A 15,838-nucleotide genomic window follows, 5' to 3' on the forward strand; every position below is an offset into this window, starting at 1 on the left:
ATCAACTCTTCGCTCACTCTATTTTCTTCCTGGCTCATCCACTCGATTCCCCACCCCTTCTATCAACTTCGTCTGTCGCGCCTTCGACCGTCGATTCCTGATTCTATCGCTTGCGTTGGGATCACTTTTGAAATCTTTTGTTTTTTTACTCCTTTAACTCTACATAAACATCAACATGACCCAAGAAGTCCCTACCTTCAAGCTCGTTCTCGTCGGCGACGGCGGTACTGGAAAGGCAAGTTCATCCAACTTCCATGACAACTGCAATCCATAGACTCGCTGCTACACCTTTGATTGCCCCCGATATCCGCGTGTTTCCCGGCTACGCCCTCTTTGAGATCGTGTTCAGCGACCATCAACATTGAGGCAAAATTCGGCCCCGCGGCTCTTTCAGGTTATCGACAAGAACATCAACTAACCTGAAAAATTCTATCTATACAGACCACATTCGTCAAGCGCCACCTTACTGGTGAATTCGAGAAGAAATACATTGCTACTCTCGGTGTTGAGGTTCACCCTCTCGTCTTTACCACTGTATGCCCCGCCTGGTGACCCCGCGTCGCCCTTCACCGTATTCCGATCGCCTTGACTAAACTCTGAAACAGAACCTCGGCACAATCCAGTTCGATGTGTGGGACACTGCTGGTCAGGAGAAGTTCGGTGGTCTGCGAGATGGATACTATATCAACGGACAGTGCGGTATCATCATGTTCGATGTGACCTCCCGTATCACCTACAAGAACGTTCCCAACTGGCACCGTAAGTGATTGCCTTCGCTCAATGACAAGGAAATATAGCTCACCAGCCTCAAAGGTGACCTCGTCCGTGTCTGCGAGAACATCCCCATCGTCCTGTGCGGTAACAAGGTCGACGTCAAGGAGCGCAAGGTCAAGGCCAAGACCATCACTTTCCACCGCAAGAAGAACCTCCAGTACTACGACATCTCCGCCAAGTCCAACTACAACTTCGAGAAGCCTTTCCTGTGGCTTGCCCGGAAACTGGTCGGCAACGCTTCTCTGGTCAGCCGATTCATGCCCTTTTTTGCCTTTACAAGTACTGACTAGGGAATAGGACTTCGTTGCCGCTCCTGCCCTTGCGCCTCCTGAGGTTACCGTCGATGCCCAGCTCATGGAACAGTACCGGAACGAGATGGAGGTTGCTGCCCAGCAGCCTCTGCCCGATGAGGAGGACCCCGACCTCTAGATTATTCCAGGTCTTCAAAGGGCATTGGATTGGATTCCCGTCACACCACACGATGGGCGGGTTGTCTACTCCATTATAACATAACTTGGAACGTTACGCAAAGTCTCGAATCACGATACAACGATAAGCGGTGGTGGAATTGGTCTGACAGGGCTGGCATGATATTTGCTTTGATTTTCCTTTTCTTTTTCCCTCCATTCAATATTTACCACTAGTAGTCTAGACTCCCTTATCTCTACACCTTCATATGAGAAAAAAAAAACGCAGCTATTTTCTGCAATAGTTGTCGGGAAGACAAAAGTTTCCACATCTGTTCCTTGATTCCACTCTACATAAGCTGGCCTGCCTTGCGTTTAGAGAAAAATAGGTTCCTCAATGGGTACATCCACCAGTGCAGGCGTCTCAGATCTTTACATAGAAAAGAGGCGCAAATCCCATGAAAGAAAATCGAAATTTGCCCAAAGAACCTCGATCGAGCCAGCTATGCCTCCAATTCCTCCCAACCCAACTCCATCAATATCTCGCCACCTGCACAAACAAAGAAAAACCCAATTCGCATAAAGTTCAGCGCGCACGTGACTGGGCAGCTTTAGCGAGAAATGATATCATAGTATCCCTCATGCCACCCCTCGATTCTTTGTTTTGTAGTCCTAGTCATGTTATGTTGGGCGACAACGTTGCCTTTTGCGCACAGGCCTCATGAGTCAATGGAAGTTGATTTCTAATCTGGTTTGACTGTTCTGGAGTCTGCCCTGGGGATAAGTAAAAATAGGCTGCAGCGCAGTTGTTGTTTGCCTGGTTTAGGTAGATTTGGGTTTTCGCATCATTGAGGGTAGAGGCGTGTTGGGCACAAAATAGAGGCATGTAGCCTTGCTTAGTAGACGTGTGCTGAAAGGCTTGCTGCCTATGAGAGCCTACGTTACCTGCGGCTACGACTGTTTCATTTCGAGAGTATGCTGCAGAGAGGCGGCAACGGAGGAAAAGTTCCTCCATTACTGGTGAGAGGCTGATTTCTCGGCGGGAATCGAGTTTTATGTATTATGCTACCACGAGAGCTTATGCGCCCATGAACTCATTCTAAATAAGACGTTTCCCAAAGAAGTAAAGCCCGAGCAAAGGTAAAAGTCCGAGAAAAGGTAAAAGGAAGTATAATATTGTACAGGCATTGAAGCACAAGGAATAGAGGTGACAAGAACGAGTTCGAAGAACTCGTTTTTTCTAGAGAATGCCAACATGGAAGAACAAGTCCGAAAGTATGGATCGAGAAAGGAAACAAAAAGAAAACCGAAACATAACTAGGAATGACGGTTTACCCCGGGGTATCTTGAGATTGGAGAAATGAGCCCAGAAGTCCGCCAACGCCATAACACGATAGGAAAAAGGAATTGCACCTAGGTTTGTATGCCCTAGAAATGAGAGGTTAGTGTCTTGTAAATCTAGAGCAATAAAGGAAGAACATACAAATAAATAAGCAAGTTCTCTAGTGCTCAATCTGGCGATGTTCTTCGATTCTTTTTCGTCCAAAGCACCATCAATTAACTGGCGTTTCTTGTCCTGAAGTTCGACAATGCGGTCTTCGACAGTTTGAGGTACTAGAATCCGGTGGACATGCACCTCACGCAGCTGCCCAATTCGATGGGCACGGTCAATGGCCTGCTCCTCGATATAAGGGTTCCAGAAGGGGTCGAAGATAATCACATGATTCGCAGCGACAAGATTCAACCCAGAATTGCCCGCTTTCAGCGACACCAGCATGATCTTGCAAGCAGGGTCGTCGGTAAAATCTAGAACAGCCGAATTCCGGTCCGCTGGTCTCATACTCCCATCGTACCGGCGATAGCCATGGCGTTCGCGCGCAACGGGGACCTCGAGCAAATCGAGAAGAGAAGTGAACTGACTGAAAATGATGACCTTCTCACTGCTGTCATTCTGCTGAATCTGACGGATTATTTCCATGGTCTTTTCGATTTTTGCACTTGTGATCCAAGTTTTCTCAAGACGACGCAGATACTTGATTTTCGATGCTTGATTCTTCGATGCTTCTTTCTTCAGTTCAGCAAGTGTCTTCCTCTTTGGCTGCTTGGCCTGTTTCCCTTTGCCTTTCGATTTCCTAGGAGTTTTCTGCGTATCGCTGTCGCTTGCAAGAAATTCCGCAAGACTGTCCGAGTCGCTATCCTCAGAATCGTCGTCATCATCCTCGGCCGCGGATTCTTGGCCTCCTGGGCCAGTAGAATCTTCAGAAAGATCCGGAAAATGCACTTTACGAAAAGAAGCATGATCGGTTACCTTCTTAGGATCGACCCTGGCACGGCAATTTGGACATTTCACCTCAATTGCGCCATCATGACCTTGTTGAACGGCAAGCGCTGGATCAGAGATTCTAGAGAAACATTCAGCGCATGTGCCGTGTCCACATGGGAAGAAAATGACTGGATTTTCCACCGCGTCGATACAGATGGGGCACTCCAGATCATCATTATCCCTCAAACGTATGATAACTTCCTCACTGAAAGCCTTGGCGTTGGCAATAAAATCCAACCCCTCGGTGTTCTCGTTGATCTTCACGCTAAAATCGGTGATCAAGTGTGGATGGCAGCACGCTTGCCGAAGACGAAGGAGGAGAACAAGAATGTTAGAGTAGTTTCGTCCAACCGTACCGGCTTTGAGATACTTGTTGAATTGGAGTTTGGTTTTGTTTTCAAGTGACTTGTACAGCTCCAGCTCATCGTCACTGAAGGTGGCGTGAACCTTCTCGGATACTCGAGGCGGAATGTTGAGGATGGGTTTACCATCTATCTTGGAGGTCTTCGTCCGCCGCAGGAGAACTGCCTTGAGAAGAACACGAAGCTGCTTCATTGCCTTATCCTGTAAGGCCTGATTGCCACTCTTCAGCGGGCGAGTGAAATCCTGTTCTATCAGTTAGCCGCGTATTCAAGGAATGATGACATGAAACCTACTCGGTTGAATGGCTCAAGGCTTCCATAAGGGCGTATGCGCAAGAATTTCAGCAATGAGTGCAGTTCTTCGACGTTGTTCATCATGGGAGTCCCGCTCATGCACCAACGAAATGTGGCATTGAGACGGCAGCACGCTAGGGCGGCCTTTGTGTTTCGATTTTTGATGCACTGAGCTTCGTCGATGACCACCCGATACCATTTGCTAGTCGGTCCAAGACAAGGTAGCGCGTTCATGTACTGTTTTCTCAATGTCGGCTCTTCAGCACCTGACTTGATAAGTTCCTCATATTTCTCGACGCGCTTCAGCTCCGAAGATAGGGTCCCAAACGTGGTAAGCACAACGTCGTAATGTTTCAAGTCCCTAAAGCTTTTGCTACGTTTGTCTCCATGCAGAACGTACACTGAGAGCTGGTGTTTACCGGGCTTCAGCATTCTCTGTATTTCGCGCTTCCACTGTTGCATCAAAGCAACCGGTGCAATAATCAACGTCGTCTTTCGCTCGGAGTCGGTTGACGGGCGAGATATCATGAGGGCGATGGCTTGGATAGTCTTTCCCAGACCCATGTCATCAGCCAGGATGCCACCCTTCTGGTCACACTCTTCTTTGGATTTCATCCAAGCCAAACCCAACTTCTGATGTTCAAGTAAGTTGTATTTCAGAGCCTCCGGAGTACCTTCCCGGTCCCCCTCCGAGATATCGGCGTCAGGCCGGATGGTCTCCAGCAACTGCTTGATCTCCTCATTGAGTTGTTTGGGATCACTTCCGTATTCATATAAGTTCCTGTACAAGCTAGTTGTTAGTGCAGAGAGGGAGAAAAGGGGTAAAGGAGAACGTACTCTAGATCACGAAGGCTTATGGGTTGTCCGCTAAAGTGGTCCATCAGCCCGTCGAGAGCACGTCCTATAGCGCCCCCAGAAGCACGTGGTTGAAGATGAGGTGAGTCTCCGCCATCTGGAAAATAATGGTCTCTCATAGCCTTTATTGTTGCCATACCCGCTTGCAGAGGATTCCCCCACGTACTTGGCCCTGAGCTACTCATAATACTGGGTCCAGGAACGGTACCATGGAAGCTCCAAGGGCCACTTAGGGATGGATCGTCAAGGCCCTGCAACCTGGATCGAAAATCCAGGTTGGGAGCAGGATATGGAGTTGGGCCTCGTGCACTCCGCGGAAAAGGAGACTCGGTGGCACTATGGAGCCGAAAGTCTCGAGGAGTGATTTCTGCAATATCACTATCATCACTATCCAAGTCAACTCTTGCTGAATCAAATTGAGGACCCCGAAAGCCATTCAGGAAGTGTGTGGAGAGGTTCGTTGGGGCTGATCTTGTGTCGGTAGTAAACGCATTGGTTGCACTAGGTGGTGTGTTGATGACGGGATTTGACGCAGGCAAGGTGCGTTCGGGAAAGGCTGATGCTGGGCGGCTGTTGGAGGAAGATCCTTGCGCAGATGATGATGGCTGGGGATCCGCGAAGGATTCCATGAGATTGCGGGCAAACTCGGCATCGCGACGTTCCTGTTCCTTCTTATCCTCCAACCATTTCTCTGCTCGTTTCTGTTCTTCCTGAAGCGCGCGAAAATTATCGCGGCCTTCGAGCCCCAGCATTTCCATAAGTAGTTCCTCGTTATCATCGGTAGCTGACACGTCGCTCGGGCTACCATGGTCGAACCTGGTGCTAGTAGGAGTAAATGTAGTAGATGCAGGGGTAACCTGGCCTAACGCTGCTCGCTTCGGTTGTCCGTAGCCCATACCAGTCTCGTCGTCACCCGAAAGCCGGCGTTTCCGGGAAGGAGGCATTTCTGAAGGCCTATTTTGTGGCAAAGGTCGGGATCGGGACGGCAAAGAAGAGAAGGCGGGGCGCCCGAATTGGGGTGGGCTCGAGGGGTTGGAGAAGACCGGGCCGTCTATCTGAGCGTCTGGTAGATCGGAATTTGCTATATCCTGATAAGAGGATGGTGAGTGACTTGAGGATTCGCTGCTGTCGATGCCGCGTAGTTGAGCGAGCTTTGTTTCGAGTTCTTTGATCGCTTCAAGTGTCTCTTGCCTTTGTTCGATTACGTCGGGGCGTCGATTGTCAAGGCTTGCCAGAATAGCACGGTGTAGGTCCAAATCCTCCTGGATTTCCTCGACGGCCTGGCTTAACATCTCCATGTTGAAAGAAGAGAGCCTCAATGAACACAATTGGATAAGGGGACGGGCGTTAAATGACGCAGCACGGTTCCGTTAGTGAGGGTTTCCATGAGGGGACCAGCTGAAGCAAGTAAGAAAGAAGTGAGTAGAAGGAGAAAAAGAGGTAAGGCAGATTTGGGCAAAATGTTCCACAAGGTGAAGAAGATGAGGCGAGGCAGGAAAATGATGACGGAAAATGGAGGCTCACAAGGCTCGATACGTGTCGGTCGATCCTTCTTGGCGTGTTGCAAGCTCGATAACGATTGTAGTAACACTAGAACGCCGGGGCCAGCCCCTCCTCGTCCAGTGATGTGGAATTGTTGCCTGACTCAACCTTTACGAGAAAGTTTTTTCTGTCCGAACCCTTAAATCTAGGTTCAGGAGCTGACCTCTGATGTGGCAAAGCAAGCTACCAGTTTTTTCTTGTGTCTGGTACACCAGTACCTTACTACGGAGCGGTAGAACAACAACCTTGGGCACAAAATATATAACCTCACAATGGCATTATGCAGCTAATCCAACCACATAAAATCGCAAAGGTTCTAGACTTGCGGAGCACCTGCTCTCGAGGAGTAACCAAACTTCAAGCGTCTTTAAGAATCGCTGGCTTATCCTCGTTTCAAACATCCAGTTCGAGTAACAGTTGCGGTCGACTCTTTCAGACTTGTAAATAGGTACAAGGCCGATCTCTGTACGATATAAAAACACGTGATAGGTGGCTGTTCTTGTTGTAGGAGATGGATTCTCAATCTTTCACTCTGCCAAACAAGGCTAAGTCTGCGATTATACTTGATCAGGTATAGTTGATGAGCAACAGCCACCACAGATGGCGCAACAATTGTACCTTTTATGGAGTAGACAAGCATGACTCTTGCAGTGTCGGAGCTTTGCGGGGAACTTACACAATGAGTCAAGAACCTTGGGAAATCCAAGTACTAGTAAGGCACAGAACCTACTTTCAGGGCGGTTGCTCGAACGTCTTTATCTTGTTGTCGCCTCTGGAAAATGAATCTAAAACCCGGCGTGGAGGAATCTGCATACTCCACAAAGCAGGTAACTGCATGGCTAGAGCACATCCGCCTTCCAACACGATATCAGGAGTATGCCGAGACTCCGGCCACTTTTCCAAAGACATATGAGTCCCTCAAAACCCTAATGAGATGCCAAATCTCTAGGTTTCCGTACGAGAATCTGTCGGTCCATTACTCCCCCACACATCTCGTGGACATTGGCCCAGATGTCCTTTATGAAAAATTGATGGGACATAAGGGAGATGGAAGGAGGGGAAGGGGTGGCTACTGCATGGAGCTCAGCATTTTCTTCCATCATATGCTTCGCGGACTGGGTTTTCAGGTGTATATGACTGCAGTCAGGAACCGTGGAAGGAAGGACGGAGTGCCCGGCGGGGAGTATCTGGGGTTGTGAGTTTATGACTTGTCCCAGTCATTTCCCTGGTCCACGAGGGGTTTATCCTGTGAAATCGTTTGGGCGCATGGGTTCGTCGAGACGTTCAGTGGCTGATACTGGCGACAGCACCCATATCAACAACATCATCCACCTGCCCTCCGGCCAGCGATATTCCATCGACGTTGGTTTCGGTGGCGATGGCCCTACTAGCCCGCTTCCCCTCAATGAGCTAGGAGACGCAGTGCAGAATCTTGGCCGGCAAGAAGTGCGGCTTATCCACGATAATATCCCGAAACAAAAGCTCAAGGAGCCCAAGCTCTGGATTTACCAGTATCGGAACGCACCAGAAAACGAATGGAACTCGTTCTATAGCTTTGCGGAGTTAGAGTTTTTTCAGCATGATTTTGAGGTGCTAAATTGGTGGACCAGCGCGAAAACGCTGCACAGATGGACTGTCTTGGTTGTGCGATTTCTGCGCGAGGGAGAAAATGTTCAATTCTCTAGCAATCCGACTCTGCCATTGGCCAACGACGTCGCGATTGTGGGAAAAGTCATGCTGGTCGACAATGTGATTAAAGTCAATCTTGGCGGCAAGACGAACATTGTGCATTCGTTTGATTCTGAAGAGGGCAGACTGGAGGCGCTCAAGAAATATTTCGGAATCTCGTTGGCGCATGAAGAGAAGAGAAGCATTCAGGGATGGGACAAAGCGCTAAGTTAGATTCCGAATGATCAGACCAGTATTGAAGAATTATTGAAGAAGATTTCAGGGCGGGGAGTAAAACTGGGGAAGATTGCATCATATGAAGAACCACGGAAGCTCAGCTTGGAGCGAGGCATCCTTTGCTTTCATGTGGGTGGGCCTCGCAAAGGGTTCTACTCTTGGATGAGGATCTCAGATACCTCCGCTCGAAGACATGCAGGGTTGCACATGCGAAGATCTCACATCGCGTCTGAAGCTCTGGATCCGTGTGCGGGCTTACTCCATTCGAAGGATCATATCGTTGGAAGAACCCAGGTGAAAGCGTCAAATGAGCGACAGACCTCGGTACAGCGGGCCTCCGACCGCCTCCATTGAGTCGATTCACATGCCCCCAGCACTCTGGGGTCGGACACTGCCATCACTATTAATATTAGTTTCTCCTTGCTCGTCTCCTGTCAGATTTAAAGTTACACATAATCTTGAAGCTCACGCCTACTTCTTCTCCCCAGAATCTTGACATACTTTCCACCCACAATGTCTCTCAAAGTTGGTAAGTCTATCTCACTTCCTATTCTCCAGTCCGCTGGCCAAAGCTTATCGTGGGGCGGCGGCCCGTTGAATCAATGAACCTCTTTCGATTAACATTGGCATAGACGGTTTCCCTTCTTCCGCCGCCTTCGATGTGATCAACTCCAGCCTCCAAGGCGATGAGGCCGAGCGCAAGGATGCTGTCAAGACCGCCCAGACTGTCGTCGCCTTCACCCTGAAGAACAGCAGCGGCAAGGAAGAGAGCTGGTACCTCGACCTCAAGGAGAAGGGCGTTGTCGGCAAGGGTGCTGCTCCTCCTGGTGGAAAGGCCGATGGTCAGTTTGCCCGTTGAGAACTCGATAGAATTCAGGAGCGAAAGACTAACACTCTTTGATAATCAACAGTTACTCTCCAGCTTTCGGACGCCGACTTCGGTTCCCTCGTCTCCGGTCAGGCCAATGCGCAGAAGCTGTTCATGGGAGGCAAGCTCAAGATCAAGGGAAACATCATGAAGGCCACCAAGATGGAGCCCGTCCTGAAGAAGGCCCAGGGCAAGGCCAAGCTATAGATACCCTGTTTTGTATTTTCTAGTTAATGTATTCTCTACCTCTTATGTCGATCGCCTTGATTGGACTTTGCGATGAACGAATAAGTATTTTCACCGACCATAGGCGTACTTCCTCTAATTTTACAGTCATAAATAATGCGATAGAAGGGCATAATTTCGATATGACCCACTGAATGCTATTATTGGCATTGAGTGTGCAATTTGGCCGATTTTGAAGGTCGTCCAGAGCGCGTTGTACTTCGGAGGACTCCGGGCTATAGAAAATCTTTTGAGAGGAGATGGCCGGGAAGGGGAATACTATTTCGCCCATATAAGCAATGAATAAGCTTGAAGAAAGGTACATAGAAGTTGTTCTCGGCTGTTCTTGTCACCATCCCAAAGGAGTGCGAGTCGACCTCACGAATGCCCGGTCTGTCGTCATAAGACAGCTCTGGCCGCTACGCGCATGACCCCTGCGGGACGAAGACGTGCGTGTACGGAGACTTATTGAGCTCCCTTTGCTTCTCACGCCTGGAGTAGGGATGGTAGAGCTGAGCGACGAAACGTCATATTCTTGTCGGCATTCCCTCTCATGCCATGGAAACGCTGCCGGAGCTTTTATGGTGAAATTTTGATGTCAGCACAAGGTTTTTTCAAAGTCAATTACTTCGCGCAATGGCCCGGGAATTGAACTTAAGCGGCTTCGCTAGCTTCTTTAAAGCTCTTCTCTTATCCAAGGCCCAAATATAAACCAAATAGAGAACTGATGGCTTGAAAGGAGGACATTGTTTGTTCTGCGCCAAGACCAGACCTTGCGTGGTATCACGTGACGCCAATTTTTTTCAGCTGGCTTCACTTCCCCAGGGAAAATGGCGAGCGGAAACGAGTGAAGACTAAAAAAGAGTAGCTCAAGCAGCAACTCCCATCATTTCTCTGGCAGACCACATCGAAAAGTGTCGCCGTTCCTCCTGTACATCACGATCACATTATTCTTTTAGCTCTGTCTTCTCTCTTCTTCCCTCTTCTCTCCATTCGCATCACTCCTTACTCTTGGTTGCCTCGCGAATCGCGACCCTACCCACTCTCGAAGAACACATCAAGCGCGTGCGCCTTTCGAGCCACCATCCACGACGACTTGACTTCGGAGATTTCCTGCAATATTTACTCTTATTGATTACGGATCGGGACGATAATATCACGGTTTTCCCGTCATTTTCCCTTCGCGAATTGGTCCGCACACCGTGCCTTTTTCTCCGGTTTCCCTCAATCTGCATCGCGCACTCGCCGTCGTAGTTGTCGCGGTAACGAGTTGCTGGACGAACTGGATCCTCACAGAAGTCGGAACACATTCAGTGAAGCAAGTACTGGAATATCGCGCAGTGCAGTGGATGAGATTTGTCCGTGAGCATACTCGCAAGCTGGATTTTAGGAAGGGGTCGAAGGCCGCGGGAGTCGTGCTGTTGTTTTTGATAAATGTCTAAGAGAACAGCCCAAGGTCCTCAAGGGGGTAAGGACAGCAACCTACTAGACTTCAACATGCAGAGCACACCGGAGGAGAAGCCCCAGCGGGCCACAGCTGCACAGATGGCCAACAGAAGGTGAGTGCTTGCTGACCGACCTTTTGCGACCAACTTTATTTCTTCGTCCTGCACCTCCAGCATGCAGAAATTCGACATTTCGCAGAACAATCGCTTTTCTGATTACTGCTGTTGCGATTGTGCCAAAAACTACTGTTACATTTTCCAACTTGTGTTACACTTTCTGCTTTGATCATCTGCAATATTCCCTCTCCTTTTCATTTGATCTTGCTGCACATGCTTTTTCTGGGCGAACTACACCATGACTAGCGCATTCTCTAACGGTATGGATAGAATCAAGGACATTCGAAGACGGCCACGCGCTGGCTCACCGTCTGGTTCGCCTAGTGCGTCTTTTGGTGGTCCGTTTAGCTCGCTCGATCCCAACACAGTCTCTGCGCCTGCAGCGTCCCAGCCGCCAACAAATGGCTTCAGCTTTGGACAGTCGCAGAGTTTCCCACCCACCAGCGCATCTACTAAACCTCCTGCCCAGAACGGAGGGTCGCAATTCGCTTTTGGCTCTGGAAGCGGCTCAACAGCATTCAACTTCTCTGGCTCATTTGGTGCATCAACATCAACACCTCCGAGTAATCCTTTTGCTTCGATGAACACTGGTGCTACTCAGCAGCCTGCGAGCAATAGCTTCACTGGTTTCAAGGGCAACATGTTCAACATACCTTCGACTGGAAGTCAATCTCCTGCACAGCAACCTCTTCCCTCTGGTGGGTTGTTTGGGGCTACGTCTCAGCCAAGCGGTACTGGTGGAGGCATCTTCGGAAACACTGCTACCAGCGGTCCCTCGTCTCAATCCGGCACCATAACTCCGCCGAATGGAACCATGTTTGGCCAGCCCAACACAGCGGCTCCTGCAAGTAACATATTTGGTCAATCCGGGGCAGAGAAGCCTAATCCATTTGCTCAGACCACGGCTTTTGGCAATGATTCAATGCAGACCTCTCCAGACGCTAAAACCGCCGCCCAGAAACCATTCTCAAGTGGAAACAGTGGCTTTGGCATCTCGACAAATTTCGGTGGATCGGGAGCAGGAACACTGTTTGGCGGTACACCATCGGCGCCTTCTCAGACTCCATCAAAGCCCTTGTTTGGAGCGAAACCAGCCGAGCAGCCTGCTCCAGCATCGGGCTCTCTGTTTAGCGCGGCCGCAACACAGCCTTCTTTTTCGGCCTCTACCACCGCTCCGTCTAGTATCGCTCCCGCGACGGCTGGGGCAGCATCACCTTCACTTTTTAGCGCATCCACCCCTAAGCCTGCGGCGACACCACAGAATCCTTTCCAGTCTTCGACTTTATTCGGCACACCGGCCTCATCCACGTCGCAAAAGGCCTCAGAGGAAAAGCCCAAGGAGGGGAATGCTACTCAGTCTACACCATCCCAGCCATCTATCAGTTTCTCCTCTTCAAGTACGGGCCCATCACTCTTTTCTAAGAGCACAAGCCAGGCATCAACCCAACCAAGCACCTTATTCCAGGCCCCAGCAACGGGAAGTCTGTTTGCTCCCAAGCCGACATCATCTACAGAGCAAGAAAAGCCTCAAGCCGGAGCAACAAATCCTTTCAGCAGTCTGTTCGTACCAAAACCAGCAGCTGCGGAGAAGCCAACTACTGAACAGAAGCCACTACCATCCTCATCCCTGTTTGCACCTCAGCCTGCTCCTGTTGGAGAGACAAAGGCAAACGAGCCTCCAAAATCGGTCACTCCGGCTTCACCTTTCTCAAGCTCTACGCCTGCAAAGCCATCATCTAGTGCTCCTCAGTCGTCTCCTTTCTCACTTTCAACTACACAAACAACTTCTTCGCCAGCCTTCACTCCCGCTACAACATCTCAGGTCCCCTCCAACATGAATGGCGTCAAGCCAACGACGTCGATTTCGTCGGGACAAGCCCCCAGTCCGCCATCTCAGACGCTTGACAAGCTTAAGCCTGCCAAGATGCCCTCTGGCCTTGGTGCCAAAACAGAGGAAGATATTGAGATGGCAAACCGCGTCCGCGTTTTGAATGAAAGCTTCCGACGTGAGATTGCGAAAACCGATCTCAGCAAGGAAGGATTTGATGCTCTTGTCATTCATTATTTGCGTGTTCGTGAAACCATCGGCGCTCCCCTCCAGGGTGTAGCAGGCATGAAGCGCAAAACCATAGACGACGACAACGCGACGACCAACAGTCAACCATCTAAGAAGACCAAGCCTTTTGGCACGGTTGACCCTGCTTCCCCAATTGGAAGTTCGACCCCAAGCAAGACAGCTACCCCGTCGCAGATTTCTACTGCTAGCGAGAGCGCCACCACAACTGGTAGCAAACGAAAGGCAGTTGTGGACACTGAGGATGTATCCTCTACCCCACAGCCTGCAAAGCGTTCTAATGGTGGTTCCACAACTGCAAGCATATTTGCAAACTCGTTTTCGAACTCGAGGACATCAGAGGCCGGCGAAACAACGGGTGCTGAGTCCCCGAAGAAAATTGATGCTCCTTCCTTCAAACCGGCAACGCCCGAGCCAGCTAAGCCCAGTCTTTTCTCTACAACCCCAACGTCGTCGCCTCCGAAACCCTTATTTCCTACTCCCGCGGCCACCAAGGAGACGTCGTCTTCAGGTTCGGCCCCTTCGCACGCCCCGCCTGTTTTCAAACCAACTTTCAGTGCGCCAACTAGCAGCACTCCACCGGCAAATCCGTTTGTTCTCAAACCTTCTGGCGGCCATGATGCTACCCAGGCGTCAGCTCCGTTGGCTATTCCCAAATTTGGGTCGGGTAACACCAATTTCTTTGAACAGTTCAAGGCTCAGTCAGAAAAGGAAGCTGAAAAAGAGAAAGCGAAGCGCAAGGACGAGGATTTTGATTCTGACGAAGACGACGAAGCTGAGTGGGAACGCAAAGACGCAGAAAATCAGCGAAAGAAGCAAGAGGCAATCTTAGCCCAACAGAGTAAGCGGCCGAAATACATTCCCGGCCAAGGTTTCTCTTTTGAGGAAGACAATAGCACCGATGGCGAAAAGTCAGATGCAAGCGCTGCCTCGTCGATGGCGAGCAACTCGGTTTTTGATACCAAGTCCACCTCATTCGGAAAGTCGAGCAACATCTTTGGCCACCTATCTGCAACCCCGTCGGAGAGCGGAGAGAACGAACATGACGATGCCAACGACACGGAAGAAGCGTCCGAGTCCGGTGATGACGCTGCCAGGGAATCGTCCTTTGCACCAACTGAAGATCTGGACGCAAGCAACACGGACTCCAAGAGTAATGGCGTTGCTGGATCTTCCACTCCTGAGAGTAGCGACGAGGGCGACTTCACTAAGGCCCTCAAGAAGTCCAAACAAACTGACAGTTCTGGCAAAATTGCCGACGCGACCACTGACCAAGGCTCTGGTAGTCGCAGCTTGTTCGATCGCGTTCAATATGACCAGGAGGGGAAACCGAAGCGCCAGGAGGAGGACGGTAAGACTGTCTCTTCCTTATTAGGCTCATCCAAGTATGCGTCGTCCTTTAACAGCGCCGGGTCTACCCCGAACCCCTTTGCATCCATGTCCCAGTCTCAGTCCAACAAATCCGATGAAAGCGCTCCGTCAAAGCCTGCGCCCTCCAATGTCTTTGGGTCTTCAACCATTACCGCGAATCCCTTTGGAACACCATCTTCCGGCGCGAGCACTCCCTCCATTTTCGGCTCTAGCACTACTAAGCCTGCCAGCGACAATACCTGGAAGCTGAACACGCCGATCAAATTTGCTACGGATCCTCCAAGCACTACGGGATCGTCAACCAAATCTACTACTGAGTCAGCACCAGAATCCGGCTCTTCGCAACCGTTTTCTGCGCTCTTTGGCCCTGCTGCGGCTGGATCGAAGTCGGGATCCGGCGCTCAACAGCCCCTTGGTTTCTCGTTTGGTGGCCCTTCTCAACCAAGCTCGTCCTTTTTGACTCCATCCGCTCTCACGTCTGCTACCCCAAGCCGTGCTTCGACGCCTGGAATGGCCTCTGACACGGGTGCTGAGGAGTCTGCTGACGGGGATGCCGCAGAGGCTCTGCCCCAGGTCGATCTCGCTCGAGGCGGGGCTGGTGAAGAGAACGAGGACGTTCTGTTTGAGAGTAGATCCCGCGCTCTGAAGCTGATAAAAGAAGAGAACAAAGGCTGGGATACTCAAGGTATGGGGATCACTCGCATCTTGAAAGATCGGACAACATCCCGCGCCCGTATCCTTATTCGAGCCGAACCAAGTGGAAATGTGGTCCTCAACGCCGCATTACAGAAGGAGATCACATACAAAGCCCAGGGAACAAGTGTGCAATTCCTTGTACCAAAAGCCGATGGCCCCCCAGAAATGTGGGCTGTTCGACTCAAGGTAGGAATGGCTGAAAAACTCGCAGCTGTCATGGAAGAATCAAAGTCTTGAATCGCGTACGATGAAGGCCACAGTTGGGAGGATTAAACGAATGAACATGGATCAGGTACATTATGCATTTCAGCAGTTTTTCTATCTTGTTACTTTTACCCCGTTTTGTCTGCCGCGCATGGCCTGGCAAGCTTTGTCTTGATGTATTATCCCTACCGATTTTCTCACTGCATGTCATCGCCTGGGTTCTTTTTTTCTGCCTTTCGTCTTCTATGGACAGCTGCATGCATACATTTGGAGTTTTTGCTTGTTGAATACACACATTTTCTGTTCAATTCCCCCCCGAGCATAGGCGCCGGTGCACTTTGGGTGCTTTAGTAGAGCTTGGAATCTGTAGTTATTG

General features: G+C 50.2%; 4 protein-coding genes across 4 annotated transcripts; 3 read left to right on the top strand and 1 right to left on the bottom strand.

The window, feature by feature from the left end:
- BJX68DRAFT_244467 (Ran family GTP-binding nuclear protein) lies at positions 1–1,464 on the top strand. The gene is made up of 5 exons (XM_071041317.1): positions 1–235; positions 442–534; positions 606–759; positions 814–1,019; positions 1,072–1,464. Exons 1-5 carry the CDS (start codon positions 176–178, stop codon positions 1,201–1,203), a joined length of 645 nt encoding a protein of 214 aa, XP_070895307.1. The 5' UTR covers positions 1–175; the 3' UTR covers positions 1,204–1,464.
- A 931-nt stretch (positions 1,465–2,395) lies between these two features.
- Positions 2,396–6,658, bottom strand: BJX68DRAFT_159019 (DEAD/DEAH box helicase). The gene is made up of 4 exons (XM_071036817.1): positions 4,998–6,658; positions 4,161–4,941; positions 2,665–4,110; positions 2,396–2,609 (listed from the first exon to the last, which is right to left on the bottom strand). Exons 1-4 carry the CDS (start codon positions 6,311–6,313, stop codon positions 2,595–2,597), a joined length of 3,558 nt encoding a protein of 1,185 aa, XP_070895308.1. The 5' UTR covers positions 6,314–6,658; the 3' UTR covers positions 2,396–2,594.
- A 578-nt stretch (positions 6,659–7,236) lies between these two features.
- Positions 7,237–8,459, top strand: BJX68DRAFT_257651 (arylamine N-acetyltransferase family protein; the record flags this gene model as incomplete). The annotated part of the gene is made up of 3 exons (XM_071043384.1): positions 7,237–7,269; positions 7,361–7,752; positions 7,865–8,459. The coding sequence occupies 3 exons, from the start codon at positions 7,237–7,239 to the stop codon at positions 8,457–8,459; spliced, it is 1,020 nt and encodes a 339-aa protein (XP_070895309.1).
- Positions 8,460–8,975: 516 nt separating this feature from the next.
- On the top strand, positions 8,976–9,537 carry BJX68DRAFT_270488 (SCP2 sterol-binding domain-containing protein; the record flags this gene model as incomplete). The annotated part of the gene is made up of 3 exons (XM_071046673.1): positions 8,976–8,991; positions 9,095–9,304; positions 9,374–9,537. The coding sequence occupies 3 exons, from the start codon at positions 8,976–8,978 to the stop codon at positions 9,535–9,537; spliced, it is 390 nt and encodes a 129-aa protein (XP_070895310.1).
- Positions 9,538–15,838: the final 6,301 nt, after the last annotated feature.

This window comes from Aspergillus pseudodeflectus (assembly GCF_044049435.1).
Source record: "Aspergillus pseudodeflectus strain CBS 756.74 chromosome Unknown BJX68scaffold_49, whole genome shotgun sequence".
Lineage (NCBI taxonomy): Eukaryota > Fungi > Ascomycota > Eurotiomycetes > Eurotiales > Aspergillaceae > Aspergillus > Aspergillus pseudodeflectus.